Raw genomic sequence first — 23,259 nt, forward strand, 5'->3', positions numbered from 1 at the left:
ATGACCAAATGCAATTCCTCTGCATTTTTTCCTGTACATAGATAGCTGTGCTGATCTGCATTCTTTATCACATCCCCATCAAATACTCTGCCCCCAAGTGACCAATATAGTTAGCTATATTCCACCTGCATTTTCTCCCCTTTCTCCACCCAGTGCTCCCCTCCCCTGTCCATCAGCAAAGGCCTTACCTGTCCTGGCCCCACCCTCCCATTGCTCCCGTGTGACCCACTGCACCCTCCCGTAAGCCGCCCTACCTTTCATATCCCCCCAGCCCGAAGATTGAGTGCATTGGTATGCACTCTAGGCCCTAAGCCTTAGGAGGCAACAGTAATATATCGACTCCCTATCCAAACTACACAGTTTACTCATTGCCACCATGATTGTTGCCTTAATGTACATATTTTGAAAGATATAAGCCTGCCCCTTGTGAAACACCTTAAGTTTGGCTAATTGCACAATGCCTTCCAGGACCCCCAGTTTCTTGAAGTCATCAATCAATCCTACAAATTTGCGTTGTCGTCGTGCGGCTGAGACCAACATGTCAGAAAAGACCCGGAAACTAAAACTGTCGTCGAAATTGACATTTTTCGCTCCTATGGCCTTAAGACAGTATTTGCTCTTTGATCCTATAATCACCAAAATCAACCAATATCGTAAGTGGATATTTGAAATTTGCGGTACGCTTGTCAGGGCCTCGATGAGCCTGCATGAAGGAAAGATCGTCTTTAGTCCCAGCCCTCTCGGGAAGGATACATTTATATATTAGGTCGGGATCACTTTAGTCACAGACAATGCTGGTTCTGTCTCTTCCGGGACTCCTATAAACCTTAAATTTGATAGTCGAGATCTATTTTCCTGCTCATCGAGTTTAAGCTGGAGTTCCTCAAGTTCAACCTGAATTTGTGATCTTGCTGACACTTGTCGATTTTTCGCATCCTCGAGGTCTGACAGCCTTTGTTCCACTTGAGAGATGCGTGTGGAAAGAAGAGTTAAATTGGCATTTAACTGCTTCAACTGCTCATGATTTTCTTTACGTGCCTCCTCCTGTGTTACTTTAACTGCGCGTAGTTCTTCCAGAACATGACCAAGCATGGCCTACACTACAGTTGTGCTCTCCAATACTTTTGTTAGCTCTGAAATAGGTACGAAAGCCTGAGAAGCCTGAGTGGGGGTTGTGCCAAAAGATACCAAGACAGGTGAAGTTGGGGATGGACCACCTGACATAGAGTTCAACAGCATATCCCCCCTTTAGTCATATTTGTCGTGCTTGCCATGTTTGAACCTAATAACATAATGGAAGTTGTTGATCTACCCTGTATGCTCCCTTTAAACATGTTTGTCATGTTTATCACGCTTGTCCCTTTGTCTTTCTCATTTATGATTCTTTTTGCACTTGAGCTGCTGGCTGAAAACAAGGGGTAGGCAGGTCTGTCCTTGTGCTACCCCTCGCTTGAAGTTAGTTCAGAAAGTGAGTTGGTGCCCACCCTTGCACTTGAGGGTCTCACTTTATTTTTGTCATTGCTTGAGCTATCAGTATTCAAGCTGGCAGATGCCCCAATGGGGTTAGTAGAATGGGAGGACTGCAATGTCTCTGATTCTTGGCTGATTGGGGAGCCCGCATGATGGAAAGATGGTCTTTAGTCCCACCCCTCTCAGGAAGGATACATTTATATATTAGGTCAGAGATCACTTTAGTCACAGACGATGCTGTGTCCCAGGGAGAGCCGAGGGAATGATCGCCGGGCCATGAGACCCTTCAGAGTAACTGGAGGTACTATTCAAATGCTCTTGCATACTGGTGTTCTGTCTTTGATTTCTCATGGTGGTGGTCACATTTTTGGACTTTTGGGGGCTTTCCCCACCGTATGTGATTTGAAAGCTGATTCATGTGCCATACATTTCATTGTAGGAATAATGTCCAGAGCAGAAGAAGACTTTTTTTTTTTTAAGAGGGGTCTTTAGCTCCCCCCCTCTGCCAAAATACTTTAGGAATTCGTAATATGAAAGTTGGGGAAGCTACTAAAGCTGCAAACTACATCCAGATACCTCAAGCGACTTTCTCCACACCGATAGTGCTGCCTGAGGCCTAAAGCGTGGTATCCTGTTGGCATATGGTTGTTATGCTTCTAGAAGGAAAAGCACTCAGTCCACCCCCATTGCACAGTCAGGCACACACCAAATCCTACTGCACACTTGCGATATTGATTACTTCGGTACTTATCTTGAGTCTTCGGTTACTTTTTTTCACCAGACTTTCATCCATTTAGCGAAGTGTGGAAAATGCAGAGCCCAAACACCATGGCAGGGCGATGATCCCCCGGCCAATTCCGAAAGCCGGATGGGTCCCGGGTGGTCTTTCCATCCCCCGACTCCTGCTCCAGTCCAAAAACATCAAAATCCTGGGTCCCTGGCTGCTGCTACGCCCCACACTGTGCAGCAGAGTTCGGCCCTGCCGTCTCACTGCGAGTTCATCAGTGCTTCAGCGCATCTTCCGACGCCGCGCAAAGGTTCGCCGTCCTGCCGCTTCCAGAAGTTCAGCCTCAGTCACGGAGCATGACAGAAGCTCCTTGTGACCCTTCTGATCCCATACTGCACCAACTTAAGAATGTTAGACTGATTAAGAACATCTGTCTGACCTTTAGAAGTGTACAGGGGGGTCAATACTGTTTTACTAGAATCCTTCCCCTAATCTGGGTTACGCCAGGTCTCTCCACCTGATTGATGCCATTGCCAAACGAACTTGCCAGGGGCCTGCCCCTCTGTCTACTTATAGTACCCCAGGGAGAGAATGTGGCTGTATTGACTTGTTCAACTTCCCTAAAGGGAGGACGAGCCCTGGTGCACTTTGGTTCTTTAAGTTCAGCCCCTTTATTAAGCGTTCCTGGTTCTCAGGCATATCCCATCCCTATTTTTCCCTAATGACCATTTCCAGTTGATCACCTTTGGGCTTGGGGATCTCATTGATTGGTCTTGCTGGAACCCCGTGCAGGAACTGGGCATCCTTAAATTCACTGTAATCATCTGTGGCTCTTGTGATTTGACGTGTTGACTGTCATAAGATGCTACATGACACAGGGCAGTGGCAGGGCTACATGGTTGAACGGACCCCTGCTTATAAATACTCATGGGCTCTCCTTCCCTGTGTGCTAAACCATGTGGGGCTACCTTCTCTGTATCAGGTTTGCTTCTACTTGTGGGCACCGTGTTAGCAGTGTTAGCAGCCCCATCCTGCTGCTGGACGACTTGGGCATAAGTTACTTTAATGACTTCTGCCAGAATACAGTCATGTTAGTTGTGCCAATTAGGTAGGTCTGTGTCTAGGCTTCCTTTTGGTTGAAATATAGGATACAGTGGCTTGAACTGTTGTTGGGGAGGAGGAGGGTGGGCAAAGGGTGGATACCAGTTGCTCTTTATTCTTTCCATGATGTTTGCACGACTTTATTGCATCTAATTTTACTTGCTGTGATTTTAAGTACATTTGGCGCTTCTTTAAACATTTTTTTTTCTCTCTATGTTAGTGGTGCAGATGCAGCTCTCCACCTCCCACTTTCTGCAATGTAACCCTTATCCTTTAGGTCATTGCTTTTGGTGCATGTGTTTTCAATTTTCAGGAACTCTAGCTGACTAGATTGGGTGTCTTTGTCTGGCACCCCTCAAGTCTTTCTGTATGTTTTCCAGCGTCATGCCCTGGTTGTTGTGGTTGTCTGTTTTCATCTCTGCCATCCTGCTCTTTTGTGTCTTTGAGCCGTTGCAATATTGGTCCTTCACATCAGCAACTAATGTTCCAAGGATAGTTAATAGTGTTTACCATTTTTCCACTATGTCTGGGCAAAGACAGACATGCTCAGTGACCTTCTTTTCAATTTCACCTAATTTCCCAATCTTTGTTGCCTTTTCCTCTATAGTATGCGCTATTATCTGCAAGGTTGCCATTGGGATTTCCAATTTGTGGGATTGCTGTCTCAAGGCGTTTGTGGGGGCCATCAATGTTGAAGTTATAGATCTTAATATCTTGTCCTGATTATGAGATAGGTCCGTAGGAAATTGAGTGTAAGTTCTCTGTAGCAGCACTGAGGCAAGGTTAGCATAGGTCGGTTCATCCGGGGTTTTCTCTTCCCTAGCTTTAGAACTAAAGAGGTGCAGAGAGGCGTCCCAGTCTAGTTCCCCAGCTAAGTTTGTGGCCGTGGGGACCTACTGAGGGTTCTGACCGCTTCCAAGTCATGGCCAAACTCCTGATGGACTTGCAATGCAATTGGCCTGCTTTTATGAGCTATTTTGTATGGAAGGGACATGCCTCCTTATGCCATCCTTGGTGGGCTGTGTGGTCCAAATTTCTAGGTAGTTGGTGCTTGGAAACTGCTGGCCACAGCTCTATGATAAAGCTTGTGTCTCCAAGCTTTTTGCTGAGACTTGTCCTCCCTCTGGCACGTTGTGTCACGGTTTCGGGCGGGTCTGATCAGGACTTTGGTTGGGACACCCCTTGAGGTTACCGAATATCCTAAAGAGGTAGTGTACTGGGGCAGAAGAGCAGCTAAAGGCATACACGGAAAGGACAGCTATGGACAGGCACAGGAAACAGGAAAGTAAAAGCAGAGCAACCCTTGTGTGAACAAACAGGAAACGGATTACCAGTGGACAAACACGCTGGGGTTGTACACAGAGTAAGGCGCAGAACCTCCCACAGTGACAGGGAATCTCAATGCCTCTGTGCAGTTTGCTCTTACAGATAGTCACCCTGCCAGCCCGATAGAAAGGAGGCGGCAGAAGTGATTCTGTCTCTGGACCCTAGAGCACAAACAAGGATAGTACTTACATACACAGGACACGCTCTTGTGGGTCCAGCTGGAAACACAGTGGCGATTCCTGAGAAAACAGCAATAGCACACTGTCACTGTTAGGCACGATATACAACGTATAACACTGGACAAGGATGGGGGCTGGAATTGCCTCCTGGAAACCAGGAGCCAACCCCAGTACACAGGAGGACACGTATACACTGGTGAAGACTGATAGAACACTTACCAGACACAAAGAACCAAGAAGAAACAGAAACAGAAGGGAACAAACAAAGAGGCAGAGGCAAGAACTAGGAACAGGCTCAGGCTGAAGCAAAGGCGGGTCTAGGACTTGAAAACAGGGCGCAAACTTCTGTCTGGGACAGACAGAGACAGGACTGGGCAACTGAGAACAGGCTCTGGCTGGAACAGGCAAGGACAGGACTGGAATACAGGGAGTAGGAAATGAGCAGTAAACAGGACTGGGAAACAGAGAGAAGGTTCAGGCTGAAACAAGGCAGGAGCAGGGCAGAGAAACAGGGAGCAGGCTTTGGAAGACACAAACAGGTACAAGGCTAAGAAGTAGGGAGCAGACTCTGGCTGGAACAATCAGGAGCAGGGCAGAGAAACAGAAAACAGGATCAGGCTGGAACAGAACAGGAACAAAACTGGAACACCATCCGACAAGGGGTCTGTAACACAAAGGAATTGAAGTCCGATGCACGACGGGGAGCTTGAGGAAATGGCTGCTTATAAGCAGTTCCAAGCTGGGCTGCACAGGAGAGGTTTCAGGTGTGTGTGGTTTCGGACACTTGCAAGTCCTGGAGGAGAGGATCCAGTGAAAAGGAGCAACTGGACTTCTCCCATTGAAAACAATGGGAAACGGAATCCGGGTTTTCCTGACTACCAAGCTATGCATTATGGTATTTGCAGTCCCAAGAAGCAAATGTAGTCCTACACAAGTGTACCGTGGAGAAAAGAGAAACAAACAGGAGTCAGCAAGGGACTCTAGATAGGTGTTCAAGGTGATTCCCAGGCTTCTGACAGTCCCCTTACAGCGCCCCCTGGAAATGGGACGACCGAGTCGTAACACGTTGTCCATGGAGGGTTGACCGGTTCCTAGGAGAGACTTCGCTGGAGGCTGGAGTTGCCTTCTCTTTCACCAGGAAGTATGCGGTAATTCCCTCCACGGCCTTTCTATCAGTATTTGAGTTTTTTCTACTCCTCCTCGGTGAGCCGATGGAAACAGTAAAAAAAAGTAGCTCTGGCCTCATTCCTCTGAGGCTTGGGCTTTGGGAATTCCCCCCCCCCCCTTGTTTCTTGATGAGGGATATTTTCCTATCCATGACTCAGACTGGCACTGGCTCTGGCCATAGGACTCCTTCTTTGCCTTCTGCCTCATCATTGCAGCAGTTCTCCTGCTTACATCACTTTTTTTATGGCAACCTAATGTGCCTTTGGGTTGCGTCATCTGAACTTCTCCGTTTGTGTCTCGAGAAGCTTCTGTTCCCTTCCGGTTAGTCATCAGGGGTTACAATTGCCAGTGGTTGCCAATTTTCAACGACTGCACTGCCCTAGGTCAAAAGAGCTGCAGCAAGTAGAGTGGCACAAGTTAGTGCTGATGCGAACCGGGCAGCCTAATCCTCTTCTATTGGAGATTCATGACGTGCATGTGTGGGACAAGCCCTCGTTATGTTCTCAGAAGTCATTTTTGCTCGCTTAGTTCATGCTCAGCCACACTTTACATATGTTTATGTGCTTTTACATGCAGGGAAGGCCACCATTGGTTCAGTAAGATTGTTGTGCTTTGTTGGTGCTTACAGCGGTTTTGTTGCTGAATTAATAATGATTTAACGTAGCCCAATGCCTACCAAGACGTTCGCCGAGTCGCAGAGTCCAGGTGGCACCTACTTCCGAGACTGTTAGCTGGTTATTTGCTTTCATGCTCAGGCATCGTTGTGAGAGTGAGAATTTTCTAATATGTTTATTAATGATTTTCATACTAAAAATGTATAATGAATTAACATGCAAACAAGTGACTTTTGAAATATTCATTTTTCTGTTCTTGGCTGAGTAGAATATTAATCAGACGCTGTGGTTATTTTCCATGATTCAAAGTTTTCATAAAAGTGTCTTCGAAGTTTGTGTAGATGAGTTCATAGCTATCCCTAGTGGGTTGCCGTGTTATGTTTTACAAGGTCATGTTTTAACCAAGCATTGCATAAGTTGAAATATTCTATTGTTTGAGAATGTTACTAATATCTGGTCTTTCCTCGAGGATGGAAGTGAGTTGAAACAGTAAAAGTTTCTTCCTGAGACAAGATATTCAAGAGGTAGTGAAACAATGGAGCTACAGACGAGACGAAAGAGGAAAAGTTATTCTTGAAGAAATTTTATAGTTAGCATAGATTTGTTGTGTTTTAGATCATCAATTTAGTTGTTGATTGGCTGAAGTGAAACCACCCCATAGACTGACCAATCATAAGCTTATTAGGATTTAGTATAACAAATTGGGTAGAATTCTTTAGGAGTTAGTATGATTATTACTATTTTAGAGTTTGGAGAGCAGACGAAGCTCATATTGGCTGAGTGGGTTAGCTGTTGTTAGGCCATAACTGATGGTGTTCCCTGGCTGAAGCAAGCTACTTGCTGTTTCTACTTTTACTATTGGTAATGTCTGTCATTGTAACGTGAATTGTGTATTTTTTGCTTTCCAGGTACCAGCTGCAACTTATGACTTAATTGCTGCATATTAATAATATATTTTTATCATTAACTGAGATAGATTTTTTTCTAAATTTGTGTTACTAAATTCTTTTCACATGAAGCCCGACATGTTGATGCTAATTTGTGGTTAGTGAGGGAACTAATTTTGAAATGCTCATGACATAGTTTGGAATAATTTGATGCTGAGCTAATGTATACCTTGCCATTATTATTGGTCTTTGTATTATTAATAATTGTGATTCTTTGGATAATTTGCTTTGTCTTGATCAAATTGAGATATATAAGACGCTTTATCCAACCGCTATTGATCTTATATGCTTATCATTTGTGTTTGAGAGTTATTTTCGTGACATTAGTTAGCATTGTTAATATAGGGAAATAAATGAATTCTTCAAAAACTATCACATGTAATAATTACCGCTCAATGCAGTGATATAGTCGGATATACAAATAAGAAAGGCGTCCAGACGTTAAGATACATTTTTTTTTACACTTGTGAAGAAACTTTATCATATAAACACCCATAGTATTTTAGGACTCCTGTTCTACATGGGTTCTTACAGTCAAACAAGACCCTTTGCTCTGTTCTCCCTGTTAATTTGTTCGTTGGCCCACCGCTAGCGCCATGCACCAACATAACCCGACCCACCAAGTTGGCACCAGTGTGATTTATGTTCAGGGTCCAGTCATTGCTCAGCCAAGGACTGACCTGTGAACACAATGGTCCTGTTGTCCCACTTTATACACCAGCGGCAAAGAGAATGCCAAATCTCTGTTCACCCAGGACGCTACTCCAGCAAAGGCCGGCTCTGATTGTCGCCCCCGCCACCGATCAGCAGCGCTTTATGCCCAGCGGGGTTTGACGTGAGCAGCATGATCAGCTGAACGGACAAGGGACAGCCAGCGCTGATGTCTGTCTCGCGCGTGTGTTTGTAAACGCGCCCCGCCCTCCGAGCGCGAGGTCGCTGCTGTCCTGCGCATGCGCTTTGTTCCTCCGGTGTCAAACATGGCTGAGCTTGTGCCTCTGGGCGGACAATACTGATGATTCCTGGGCGCCGCCAGTGACCCTCTGGACCATGACCCGGCTGGCGGATTACTTCGTAGTGGTGGGCTTCGACCCTGACAAGACAGGTAAGAAAAACCGCGGCGATAGCGACTGAGGGCAGAGGTCCCAAGGAAGGTAGGGTTATTGCAGTCCCAGCCCCTGTTCAGGGGCTGTTTTCGAGTGTGGCCTCGCTGGCAGATATCTTGGGCATCTCCTGGCTCTTACTTGGCCCCGGAGGCCACTCTGCACCAGGGCCTTTCTTGCTGCTTCTGTGAGCGTGCACAAGTTTCCCAGTAACGGGGCATGTCACATCCTGACTGACGTAGCGGGACCCGGAGCCCGGGAGAATAGCTTGTGCCAGCCGCAGCAGGAAGAGCCAGGGGCTTCTCTCACTCGAAGCTCTGTATATCCGTTCTCTGCCGTAACTTGAATTCTATGAACCCTGTTGCAAAGCATTGACTGGCCCTCGATCCACTCGACACGCCCCCTAACAATGCACAGCCGCTCCTCCAGCGGCTCACCCCTTCTCATTATGTTACCTTTGGTAATATAGGCCTTTTCTGTTGGAATTCGCTACCATGTAATACCCCATGGCACGCCAATCGATGTCATGACGTCACCTCGAGTTTTCACAGGCTGCCTTTTGAAATGCCACTCCTCTTAACAGCTCCTTTAAACGGGGCACTCGTTATAGGATTATATTCTCTGCACCCTGGTATTGAGCCTAATGGGGCACACTTCTTTCATTGAATTTGCAGCTACATGGCATGATAACACTTCGCAGCATTTGCTGCCCACTTGCTTGACCTTTCTCGCTCTCTGAGCAAGTTATTTGCTGTAACCCAGGGGCATTCTGACTAAATTCGCATTTGCTGGTTTCTGGATTATAAGAACGGTACTATCATTTTTGTTGCTCATTGAATGTTACATAAGCAAACCTCTTGGTTATACCAGGCATGTCACATTCACAGCGTTGCTTCTTATGCGCCTTGTCTTGACAGGCCCATGGTATCCGTAGTCATGTATTTAAGATCATGGAACACACCTACATTCAGCTTCAAATATTGTTATAATCCAATGCTTAACAGTTCAGTTGTGTGTTTATACAGTGTTACCAAGTTTATTATAAGGTTTACTAATGGTACCATTAGAAGCTGTATGAGAAAACCATGTCACCTCAGTGGCAGAATCTTCTCTTAGGAAGGTCTTTTGTTCTCACAGTAACCCTTCACCAGGAAACACCTGCACTTGAGCTCCAGGAATACTAGACTCGAGCTCCCATAATAGCAAGCAGAAATAAAATGTTCAATCATAGTTATTGTCTGGCTAGGAGGATTCTGCATTAGTTAACTGTTGTGTTACTTTTAAGATGCATATAACACGCACATCTGTCGGCGCAATTCACTTGAACTGTGATATGGGGAGTCTTTAACCACTGGTCCCACCCTAATTTTAGGTTGCTGCCCAAACGTTTATTGCCACGCCAGGATTTAAATGGGTGTTACTCTGTGTGTGGTTAACTGTTTTCAGTACAGCGTCAGAGCCGACTGATATGCCTTTCTTGGTGCCTTAGTTTGGAAATGATATCCAAGTGCAGGACATAACTGAAAATTTAAATTGCAGGAGAATGGATTTTCACTATTAGGATGTGAGCAGCAATGGCTCCTAAACTGTGTTAGACCCATTTTGAGAGGGCATTTGCTGCTGCTTTGATTGGAAGAAGGAAAGGAGTATTGAAAGCATAAATCATGGCGAGTATTCACTGATAGTTCAAAGTCAAGGATTTACACACACAACCAAAGTAAGGCGGACAATAATACAAATAAAAAGCAAGCCAAGCCTACATTGATTGAAGCATGGCAGTAATTTAAATGCTGGACCCAAAAGAGCAAGTGGGGCGAATTTATTGTTGTGTCAAAGCAATGGCAGATTAATACGCAGTTGTGGCCCAAAGGCGTTTGTTTATCTTTTGTTATTTGTCTCATACATGGAAAGCAGTAAAAATGAATATATAACCATGACATTTATGTTAACGGTCATCTGCTAACAAAAATATTTATTAAAATATGATTCTGATCATTTCGGTTTGTGCTCTTACACTCGGACCTGTTAGTGTTCACAGTGCCTGAAGGTCTGCACGGTTACTGCTATATATTGTATTCTCTATGGCTTTATCATTAGTCCAACAAATTATTTCCAGCCTGTTAAAAATGAAGCAACGTTTGCCTTTTGAGTGGACACTGTATTGTTTATTTATGATGTGGACTTTAAAAGCATTTAATTTGCAGACCTGAGACTGATTCAGATAAAAGTATTAGAACTGTATTGATTTACGTTCAATGGCCCTATCTAATGTTGAAGACAGAATGCATGGGTATTTAAAAATGTCTTCTATTTAGTTATGTTATCATGCTAGAGGCAATGAGACCGAAAATAAAGCTTGTTAAGATGTTGCAGTTTACAGCCCTTCCAAAGCATGAAGTTTTACCTAATTGGAGAAAATAATCCTTTTTGCCACTGTGTGTCAAAACATGTAACACTAATATATATTGCTACAAAAATATTGTAGCTAGAATATCGACTACCAAAATATCTTGAAGGTAAGAATATATAGCTTAGTATAGGTTTACTGTTTTTAACTCCACACCTATGCACTTTCAAGATAGTGTATATCGTCGAGGTGCACATACCTGAAGTTAAGTGTAGTAAATCTATACATAACTATATACACTTACCCTTACAATGTTTTTGTAGATATTCTGGCTGCAATACCATTCTCTTGCTTATTATGCATACCGTTTGTGGGTAATATGAATATATTGGTTGATGATGACAGTTTAATTGTATCTACTAAGGAGGAATTTAGGTCTACCGTGTTTATGGAGGGCTATAAAAAGGAGTGAAAAAGAAACTTTTGGAGACCAGAAATTGAAGTTAAAAAAAAAGCATGGGCCTGTAATGATCAGTGCAAGATCCATGTAACAGAAGGACTGAATTTGTTTATACAGGATTAACGGGATTATAACTGGGTGCAAAGGGAGCATCAGCAAGACTTTAAGGAAACATTACGTGAAAGGAATTTTAGTTGCCTTCAGTTACCAAGTATGTAGATGATATAGCGATTCAATGTTTGCTAAAGCGATCATGGTTAAAATATGCGGAATTGAGTACCAGCAGTGGAAAGATTCAGACTATCTAGTGTTCACCGCATTAAATAGCTACACATTCCATTGACACCCTTAGGATGTTATTGTAGGCTCTGACCCACAAAATTCTAATGCACCCATATATGTTAGATCCCCCCCAAATTTACCTTTGACAATTCAGCTCCTGCACTCCTGATCTTGCAATAAGTGGCACCGCCCTCCTCTACATTAGGCCCAACAAAATTAGCAGAGTATTAAGTAACTGGAACCACTCATTAACTCATTTCTACTTCAAGGAAAACTTAAATGATTTGAATACAACATTTTCACATTAAACATTAGAGTAATGTAAAATAATGTCATGAAGGCTCGGATACAGAGAACACAGTCAGAAAATTTCTATTATTTAGTATTATTCTAATTCCCAATAAGCAGTACAAATCATAAACGGAACAGACAGAGTCCAATGAGGAAAATGAAAATTCTCTGTCTCACCCCCAAAACCAAGGGGTTTTTATACACTTTTTATGAATAGGTAATAAGCAAAAACTGCAAATTCGGCATGGCATGAGTAGGGATAGCATATTGAGCAAAACAGAATAAACACCGTCTCTAGCAAGTTATGTAACATTAACTTGTTTCAAACAAAAGGAAAACTCCATCAGCTTCTGCAGCAATAAGTGTATTCTGGAGATGCACAACACAATATAAAACACGTTCAAACAAGGACCCATACACCAGTATGCTAACAGATCCACATTGGAACTTCCAGCAGAAGTACCTTGTAAAAGGTGATACTTTCAGTACACAAAGAAAAAATATATTCACAATATATGCACTTGAAGGCAAATAACTAGTTAAGGCACATTGTCTGAAGGGTCTGCAAAGACTGTGAGGAGTGAAGTTATGCAGGGGGACATTGATTTGGAGGGGTAATGAGCAGGATCAAGATGACAGAACACCAACATCCAATAGCCAATAGGTGACTCCAATGCAAGAGCTATTGCCAATGTGTTTTTAGGCATCCAGCGTAGCTGTTGTTCAGCATGGCTAAAAGTTAGCGGCATAGAGGAGAGTGGTGTGGAGTGTCGTAGAGTGAGGTGTCAGAGAGTGTTCTGTATTGTAGTAGCATAGTGTGGAGTCCTGTAGAGTGGCATTTACTGCAGTGGCATAGAGTAGAGGGGAGTGGTGTAGAGTGCACTGGCTTAGAGTGTTGCAAAGTATAGTGGCATTGAATGCAGTGACATTGAATTCAGCGGCATACAGTGCAGTGTTGTAGAATGCAGTGATGTAGATTGTAGTGGCACAGAGTGCAGTGGTGTAGAGTGGAGTGCCATAGAGTTAAGTGATGTATAAGGCAGTGGTGCAGAGTAGAGTCAAGTGGCCGAGTGCAGTGGCATAGAGTGCAGAGTAGAGTCGAGTGGCATAGCGTGCAGTGGCATAAAATGTAGAGTTGCATAGAGTGCAGTGACGTAGAGTGGAGAAGTGCAGAGTACGGTGGCATGGAGTAAAGTGCAGTGGCATAGAGTGTAGTTGAGTAGAGTACACTGGTGTAGAGTGGTGCAAAGTGGAGTAACACAGAGGAGAGTGGCCAGATCCCAGGGTGTATTTCCAAGATCAAGCTGTACACTTCTCTACCATAAACATTCTCAGCCTTGTACTGTCTTATCAACGTTTCGTCCCCCACATTATGTTCCCTTGCCTGGTGAGAATAGTAAAAACACATTAACAAGCTGTGAGCGGGAAAAATATCTGCGCCAACATTGTGACAGCATTTGAAGCTAAACACAAAATGGAGTCAGTGATCAAGATGGAGTCAGTGGTTAAACACAGATAGCACTAAACTCCACCCTTTGACCTGTGACTTCCATAACATACTGGTTTAAAAGTAGCCCTTTTTGATTTAAACATTGTAAATAGATTAGGTATGCTTTGTACACAGCAACATAGCATGAATATAATATAAATCACTACAAGTATCCCACCTAAAATATTGCACAATTGCCCAAAATCAAGCATCCACTTGAATAACTAGTCCCACCACCCTTGGGCCACATCTTGTTTTACTCCTTTTACCAATTCATATAAGGTGTCAATATGAGACTGCATTGGAGTTAGAGTGGTCTGATAGGTTAAAACAGCACATGCCTTCAAATTCCGAGCAACCATGATCGTGCTTTAACAGTAAATAGTCAATGGCGGTCCTATTTTGCAATGCAGCTTTTCTAGTACCTTGTATATCTACAATACAATAACTCGGCTAAAGAAATGAAGGTATGATTGATGTTCTTAACCATTAAACATGCCAGCTTGTTAATAACTCGAGTATCATAAACAGCTAATCCTGGAACACCTACTATAGAAATGCTTAAACTCATATATTCTGATTTAGATAATAATAGAATTTCAGAGTCACAGTTTTCACTTAATTGAACTGTTTCCCTAAGATTGTGAGTATGTACACAGTGAAATGGAAACATCATGAGTCCTAATCGCGTAAAGGTACACTGTTCTCCAGTTATATTAGCAGGAATGTTTATAAGGGTGGTATTTCCACAGATGAGTCCAAACATTTTCGGTTAAGTGCTGTAAGGGTATCGATCGGCGTGGTCGGTCAATCATTTTGGAGCTGGGGGCTTTCGGTCCCTCCCGACCCCACACGCCCAAAGGGAGACCATGTAGCACAGCTAGCACAGAGACGCATCGTAGTATGAACTATAAAAGAGTCAAGTATGGTAATTCTCGCAAATAACACTTATCAGCTGGTACGTATTCCCATATTTCCTTCCCTGGCTTCATGATTAACAGAACGCTGTCATTGCCCTTTGCTATGATTTCTGCTGGTTCTGGGGAATGATTTGGGGATTCTACCTACACTTAGCACTAGTGTTTTTGTCAGTTGAGCCAAAACCTCCCTCCCCACGCACTGTAAGAAGGGCTAGGGCAGTCCCTTTTTCACTATTCCTCCATACACTGGGATAATTACAATCTGTGCAATTCTGCCTCCAGATTGTATTATCAAGTCAGTGTCTCTACTATTCAGGAGAATGGTTTTGATTTCTCCGTGGTACTCTGCATTGATTACTCCCCGCAAGACCAGAATACCTTTTAAGTGCCAACCCAGACCTGGGAGCAATCAATTCGAAATGCTCCAGGGGAATCTGTATTCCAGAACCTGTTTCAAAGAGTGCCATGTCTCTTGGTTTTAATGTCTATGCTTTTAAGGCATGTAGATCAAGAACTGCAGATTCTGGTGTGGTTCAGAAATAAGCTAAGGCTACTGGTTGTATTTCCCCAAATCATGACGGTGTTAGTCACTATATGGGGTTATGTCTGTAATGATGGGGTTAACATTCGCATTAAAGAAGTCTACATTTGTCAAGGGTATGTTTTTTTTTTTTAAAATTTGGAGGGCTTCATTTAAATCCTCTCTCCAGTTTTTCAAAGCTCCATCTGATAGCTTTCATAATTGGGCTTTCAGCAAGCCGTTCATTCTCTCATTCAATGCTGCAGCTTGTGGATAATATGGAATGTGATAAATCCACTCAATATTGTATCGTTAACAATAATCTTGTACCAATTTTCCTTTGAAATGTGACCCATTGTCACTGTGGACTTACAGTGGGACTCTGTAATATAACATTAACAAGTCCAAAGTCTTGATGTTGGTGTACTGGGTGGTACATTTGCAAGGGACGGTGCACAGGTAACCAGAATAAGTGTCCACTACCGTGCAAGCGTATTGACACCCGCAACTAGTTGCTAGTGGCCCAATGTAATCAATTTGCCATATCTGCCCTGGCAACTTCCCTCTCCCCAACTGACCTTTGACTGTTTGCGGGACAGATCTCTGTTGTGTGTGTTGACAAATAGCATATTGCACAATAGTCTTCATCATCTCTTGTTTGTGGGTTGCACAATAATCTATTCTGACCCCCTCTCCCCCAAATAGTAGTAATGTATGAACAGAGGAAAAACACATTTTTCCAATTCCATTGCAGCATGTGTCTTAAGGTTAGTTAATTAGTTTTCAGGTACATTTTCAGCATATTATCACATAATTACAGATTAAGCTTTTCCTTGCTTTACCGATTTCAGCTTATTATCCTAGTGAAGTAAGCAAATTACCTGTGTGGGATGAAGTTTAGGAGTCTAAGCTTCTCTTGTCATTTATTCTACAAAAGTCACCCAACATGAAAACCTTGGAAGCAAGTTATCGAAGGAAGTCCATGTCAGGGTTGCCACTACTTCTGACAAATTCTTCTCTTTGTGATCCACGGTAGCTGTCTCACTTCTGTGAAGATAAACCAGACTCTTGAATGTTCCACATTTTTAACAGAAATAATTTGGATATGTGCAGGAGATTCCTTTTTCTTTATTTTACTTTTAAGTTCTCAACTACTTGACAGCATGTGTACTGCGTGTTGTAAGACGTATTATTAGCTGAGAGTTGGCTTACAGTCCGCCCATTGCTTACCATTGGTTGGCTTCATTGCCACACTTATAAGTGTGCTTCTTATTCATTAGCTTTTGAAGGCTTTCCTTCTTCTTGTGTTTGTAGTTCCCCTGGAGTATGGACTCATTACTTATGTTCTTCCACTGTTCATTTTTCAGCTGCATTTGTCTTTTTCTTTTCGTTTAAGCATTCCACAAGAGTACACATTTTCCAGCTGTTTCCTTAGTGTGCTTCTCTTCCCCTTCCAAGCTCTGTATCTTGTGCTCATGCCCTTTTGTGCTTCTCCCCCTCAATCTGCTGTTACTATCTCAAGTGGTCACTTTTTTGCCCTGCTCCATGTTGTGCTCTCTCTTCCCTTTAGTTTGCTTTCTCTCCAGTCGCACCCCCTTGTTGCTTCCACCCCACTATCTGTGTTGCATCTACCCTGCACTCCTATTGCATTCCCCCTTGGTCATTCTGCCCCATCTCTCCTCTGTATTGCTCCTCTCCTTCCCACCTCTAACCACGCCAGAGAAGCCGAGGACATTTGGATCTCCTTCTCTTTGGATGGCTCCCTCTTCCTGTTCTATGAGTAGATTTTACCCCAAGAACTCCACAATTTTACAACTTCAAAATTTTAAATTTTCACCTAGAGACCGCTTTTAGCTGTCTGTAGGCAAAGGCCTATTGTAGACTACAGTGCTTAAGTGAGCGGAAAAAGAGGGAGCCCTCTAAATGGGGTATGGCCTATGTAATTGAGATTTTGGCTTAAAACATGTCAATTACAATCCTTTGCTTTATACAGCATGCTGCCTGAGTAGCATTTAGGTACCTTTTAGTGAGTTTTCTGGTATTCTGTTCATGCAAATCACACTACAAACATATGCCTAAAACAAGCCTCGCAATTTGGGTTTTGCCATTTGGTATTAGGAAGGGACGTTTCGAGGGCATCTCTCCCTAATACAGAATCGGAAAGGTATGTATGAATGTTTTGCGACCGAAATGCGGTCGCAAAACATTTGCAGTTTGGTAACCCATTCGCAAATGTGAAGGGGTCGAAGAAGGACCCCTTCTCCTTTGAGAGTGGTTGGGATTTTTTTTTTTTAAAGCAGGCAGTGTCTCACTGACTACTGCCTTATCCTAAAAAATGAAACTTAAATTTTTCATTTCTTTTCTTTTTAAACGCAGCCCGTTTTCCTTAAAGGAAAACAGTCTGCATGAAAAAAAATTGCTTTATTTAAAAGCAGTCACAGACATGGTGGTCTGCTGTCCCCAGCAGGCCACCATCCCTGTAATTTTTGCGATTCCCAATGGGTCGCAAAGCAAGACTTACCTCATGAATATTAATGAGGTAGGTCTATTTGTAATGCACTCGGAATCTTAAATGAAACTCAGATGAGCTTCATACATTTTAAATTGTGATTTCCTAATTGCGATTCACAAGAAATCACAATTAGGACACCACAATTTCAAATTTGTACTTGTAGCCCTAAATTTTTCAGAGGAGATCAAGGGATTTAAACCAAATTGCAACAAATATATAGGTGACTTTGAACCTCAGTTGGCAGTAATGGAGTTTTCTTGACCAGGAAAACACTTCACCACTTCATTTTAATATATCTCCAACATTCAACATGGTTGGCTAGAACTTGCTCCTTATCTTTACATTTTTAAAATGTATGTCCACCCAGCACATGTGAAAGTGAAACTGCAAGGTGTGAAATGTTACTCTAAGGTTAAGGAGACAACGCTCCCTTTCAGGATCACATGTTCAAGTGATGACCATCTCAAGTAAAATGCAAACAATCATGAAATCCAGGAACGGATGCTGGCCATTCGGCTGTGTTTAGTTAAAGCGACTGAAGACCCCTCTCTCTGCAGTTTTGAGTCTATTGCCAAAAAGCTGACAGCCATATGCCACTATTTACAGTTTTCCAGTACTTACGGTAAAAGGAGTGTAAACACTGGAGACCTACTCAGGCAGCCTGGCACTGTACTCCTCGGACACGCTCAGCCTCATCCGTGGAGTTCCACAAGGATTCTTCCTGAGCCTAAACCACTTCAATGCACACATGGTCTGTCCAGCCAGCATCATCTACTCTCATGACATCAATGTCATCTCCTATATCGAAGACACACAACTCATTTTCTCCTTTACAGACAATACGCCCAGGACCCAGATCAAATTCAGTGCCTGCAGTATGAAATCGCCTACTGGATGAAGACCAACTCTGTGAAGCTGAACACTGACAAAACTGAATTTGTGATCTTCGGTTAGACCACTTCACTAGGACTCAGCCTACACCGTGAGACTCAGCCTACTGACCAAAAGAGCTATGACTGACCCCCACCACCCATGCCAGGAGCATCGGGATCGTCAGCGAGAGCAAACACATGTCCACTCAAGTTAATACCATTACCGTCTCGTGCTTCCATTTACATGACGATGCTGAGAAAGCTTTTCAAGCGGCTCTCAATCAGCACCTGGAAAATTGTTATGCACACCCTCATCACAAGCACCTGGACCACGAGAACAATCTGTATGGCGGGCTCAACAAAAACAAACTTACCAGAAGGGTGCGAACCATTCAGAACTCAGTGGCCAGAATCACTCTAATCCTCCCACGCTGCACTCACATCGCAGCATACCTCAGGGAGCTCCACTAACTGTCCATAGACAAATGGGCATAATTGACACTCCTTACCCACATTTCCAGACACCTCTGCTCATTGGGATTCCGACTTGCGCACATCCCATGCATACCGAAAACCAGATCCGTCATTTGAGCCTTCTCCTACATTGCTCCAAAAGCAGAGAATGACCTGCAGTTATACATAAAAGTTTTACACCCTCTTCTTGAATTCCGCAAGAAGTGAAAGTCCAGGCTTTTCGAGTAGTCTGGCTAAGCCCCAGGTTTGTCTAGACTCTCACCTCTTCAGCGCCAGAAAATTCTCTGGGTCATAGTTTGCTCTGCAGATCTGCTTAGTGTAGCATAATCTATAAGATATTTTGCTTCCATGGAAGTATATGTTATTGACAATATTTAGTTTGAGGAGGGGTGACTCTCCTTGCAAAAGACAATCCTCTTATTTCACCTGTAATGGTTGGAGCAGCCTGCACTTTAGAAAACATTTTCTGTACATAAATACAAATCTGTTAAATACAAACCCTGCACAGCTTCTCATATTATTACAGTAATAGATCAGTGTAGATCTGACATGAACACCTGTAATTGCAGTCAACCCATGCTTGTTGCTCCATTTTATGACATGTAAAAAGTAGAATCTCGTTTTATGATTCTCACACTGGATCATGATTGAAAAGGTACTTCAGAGCCTGTGCAAAGAGATTAAATCTCTACCTTCCTTAAAAAAGAATGCAATCAAGCCTGGATTGGCTTCAGGTAATCTTTGTAACATCTCTAAATTAGTGTCTTTCAGAGACGCCATTGGGACTCCTATTTTATGTTGGTTTGTCTTCTCTAAAATTTGTTTTGGTACTTTGATTTCTCAGTAAGATTTAAGAACTGCACAGAGAAAGATTATACAAAAGTTAAAAATTACATTTGTGCTGCATTAATGATGCCCACTTAATTCAGGTCTGCCACTCCTCCATTAAAGACGCTTTATGTGTAAACCTTGCTATCTCACACAAGAAATCAAGGCTATATAATTTACAACTATTTCTCTTTTTTTGTCATTGACCTGTTATAAATGTATGGTTTGCTGTTTCATCGGTAGATGTAAGTTGTGAGGAGGGCAAGTTTTTAATTCTGTCAGTAAGATCAACTGATTCTTAATACATTAAGGGTGTTTGTATTTTTAGCACATATGGCATTAAAGGGACAAAACCGGAATAGATTAATTGGCTAGTCAAGGTATTTGAAGCCTTTAGTAGTTGGATGGGCAGATGTTCTGTTTCCATTGGGGCAAAGATTGTCACTCCCCTTAAAACAGTTGCACCACAAACAACTAACAACTCAACTTTGGATTTCTTCTTTGTTCTGTCTGGCCTGAGTCACAGCTATCTGTAATACCTCTTGTTACCAGTTCTTTAAATATACTTGCGGTGAGTGGGCTTTCACACCACACAGAGGAGCAATACATCTTGATGCTATTGGCTCTTTTGGTATATCATTCCGGCTTACAGGCGGTACTTCATTAGAATGCATAAGTGACTGCCTTACATCTGAAGATTGTACTAGATCATCACGCTGTTTGTTAGCCTCAAATTGTTATCTGGTATATGTATTGTATACAGAAAGAAATCCTTTATTGCTATATTTTCCCAACATCGGCAAAGCCAGTAGTGCAGGCTTTAAAGTGATAAATAGTACTGGTGAATGCTGTGCATATAAACAGCATTTTTGACAGTCTGACTCTGCATGGTTTGACAGGTTAATTCTAGACATTTTGGCTTTTCCAGTGCTTGTTTAATATGGGGTGTTTTTACATTTTTCCTGTTACCTCACAGTGCCAGCTGGTTACGGTAACACCAAATGAGCCTTTTCATGATGACTAGAAACTTTAGCACTGTTGACTCTGACAACATTTGGACTCTTTCACTTAAATCTTTTTTTTGGCTTTCTTCCTTTTTCTTTTTTTAATAGTGATAGGTTTCACGCCCATGCTTCAAAGAGTATGTGTGATCATTAGTTTCCTGATGGGCAAAGGCCTAGACCTACTTTTTCTTTAAGAGGGACCCAATATACTATTTGTTTCTCAGGCCTGGCCTTTCCTAGTTGCTTTTATCCTTAATTTATATGGAATTTTCCTTGACTGAGTGATTGTAAGGAGCAAAGATAGTGCAAAACATTTCTTACAAGTTTCTGATTGTACTCCCACACACTGATATTGAAGGGCTTCCCTGTCACTTCTCTTCTAATAACAAATGTAAGAAGAAATTGCAAAGTCAAGTGTTTTGACTAGACCAGCCTGTAGGCACAAATATTGAGTTGTGTTTCTGGGTTTTCACAAGTGCAGAACTCTTTCTTAGGCAATAAAAATTTGGTGCTACCTTTCATTATGGCATAGGAAAGTGTGGTCCAACTTTTTCCTCTGCACCTCTCTAGATAACCATCCCACCTTTAAGAGTGGGCCTCAGGGAAATAATGATTGCTTCTGTGTACATCTTTGAATTAGATTGGTTAGGAGCTGACTTTCATGGACTGCCAGGAAGCGTCTTCAGGACATTAAAGTTGATGAAATAAAAAGGAAGTGATATTCCAAATGGACCTATGGGTGTTGTATAAGCAATAGTTCACCATTTAAAACAAGTAGTGTTTATTGTAGTTAATTTAACCCTTAACTCAGGATGTATCCTCTGTAGTGCATGATATATATGCAGTCAGGCGACATTTGTGGCTGGGGTAATGTACTTGGAGTATATGAGCTACATGTTTGTGTCTCCATTATTTGCTGGTAAAACATATCCTCTTCTGTGTTCACAAGACCCTGCACTAGCCCCGCTATCGAAGTTGGTACTTCTCTTTAACCTGACCAGGTGCATAAAGTCAGCTTCTCAAAGTCCCTTACTGGTGCTCCCGTGAAGATACAAGCAGTACAGAGGAAGGTCATTACACTTCCAAAACTTCACCCTCTGAAATTCTATTCCCATCTTCCTTTATCAGGAGAGCGACTGTAGCAAACTCCTCTGATGCCTAGAGAGTCAACTCTTACTTTTAATCTTTTAATTTCTATTTTATTCTTATTAATCTGCCCAACGACTGTCTCTGAATTTCCCTTACTCCATCTCTGTCTTACTTATTTACCTTTTTGAAGCAGCTCTTCATCTGCACTGGCACTTTACAAGACCATCAAATAATATATGGATATTGGGTTGTTGTCTCCTTACGGCTTTGCAATTTGAATTTAATGTTTTGAACAGTATTCTGTTGTACTAGAATTCAGGGTACGGTCTATAGAGCAGGTCTCATAAGTTTATCCCTTTTAGAGTTCATAGTTTTTCTTACCATCCTTCTTAGTAGCATGTTGGTGCTTTACTTATTCTTTTGGGAGTTTGTTGTAAATTAAATAGTAGTGAACTGGGTGTCATACTTATAGTCTGTGTTCCTGGTCATCTGTCATACTCCTGCTGAAGGACTGAAATAATTGGTTTTCTCTGTCCATTTGCATCTGGAATTGGCTCCCTCCCTTCCCACCACTTGATGATTATGTTAATCTGCATTTGTATCATTGATTGATAAGAGGAGTGCAACAAGCGGGCACGTGTGCTGTCAGGTCTTTCACCCGTCCCGTAATGGCACACCTTTGCGTATTTGCCAAGGTATGTCACCTTCTGATTTGCTATGTCCCAAAAATCACGCAGCAGGGAAGCTTGCAAGGGGGAAACCGGAGGCCCCCTAGTGGAAATCATCTGTCTTTCTAAATCTTGTATCGCCTTCTCAGTCCTAGCCAGGTCTTCTCTGATGGATGCTTAGCGATACGTATCTTTCTGATGTACGTCTTAAAGGCGTCCCAAAGCATTGCATGGCTTTGTGCAGTACTGACATTGTGGGCAATATACTCAGAGATTGCGTTGCAGAGTTCAGTACGAAAAAATGCATTGTGTAGGGCATTCGCTGGGAAGCGCAACGTATAACTTGGGGGTGGGAAGGGAGTTTCAAGGCAGCGACTACAGGAGAATAATCCGACAGTGTGTTAGGGAGGTGGGTAACTTCTGTAACCCAAAGAGATGCAGCAGGTGACAAATACCAGTGGTCAATGCGGAACAAAACATTGTGGGGGCTGGAGTAAAAAGTATTCCCAGCTGCAGTAGGGTTGCGGGTGTCTGTGAGCTGTTAAGTATCAAGTAGTGTGTTTAATGCTTGTGTGGAGCACTGCCTAGTGACCACAGTGGATCTTGTGGTGTCAATAAGAGGGTGGCATGTGAGGTTGAAATCACTAACTAGTAGGATGTGTTCGGCCCGGAAGCGGCCTATCTGGGTTAGCAGATCTTGAAAAAATTCAGGTGAGTCTATATTGGGTGCGTAGACATTGACAAGTAAAAGAGGTTCTCCAGCCAGGCCACCATATACAATTACATAGCGCCCCTCCGGATCATAGTGTCTTGTGGCACAGAAAGGGGACACTTTTGTGAACAAGTATGCAAACCCCCCTGGAATTAGAGCC

General features: G+C 42.8%; 1 protein-coding gene across 4 annotated transcripts in view; it reads left to right on the plus strand.

The window, feature by feature from the left end:
* Nucleotides 1–8,412: 8,412 nt before the first annotated feature.
* The window catches only part of SBF2 (SET binding factor 2), a 1,701,375-nt gene continuing 1,686,528 nt past the window's right edge, over nucleotides 8,413–23,259 (plus strand). For 3 of the 4 annotated variants that reach the window (XM_069223621.1, XM_069223622.1, XM_069223625.1), the window contains exon 1: nucleotides 8,479–8,633. In XM_069223621.1, coding sequence (XP_069079722.1) covers nucleotides 8,579–8,633 — 55 coding nt within the window. In that variant the 5' untranslated portion in view covers nucleotides 8,479–8,578. Of the gene's footprint in view, nucleotides 8,634–23,259 lie in introns of all 4 variants that reach the window. The other variant, XM_069223624.1, reaches the window with a different exon arrangement.

This window comes from Pleurodeles waltl, chromosome 3_1, assembly GCF_031143425.1.
Source record: "Pleurodeles waltl isolate 20211129_DDA chromosome 3_1, aPleWal1.hap1.20221129, whole genome shotgun sequence".
In the NCBI taxonomy this organism is placed as follows: Eukaryota; Metazoa; Chordata; class Amphibia; order Caudata; family Salamandridae; genus Pleurodeles; species Pleurodeles waltl.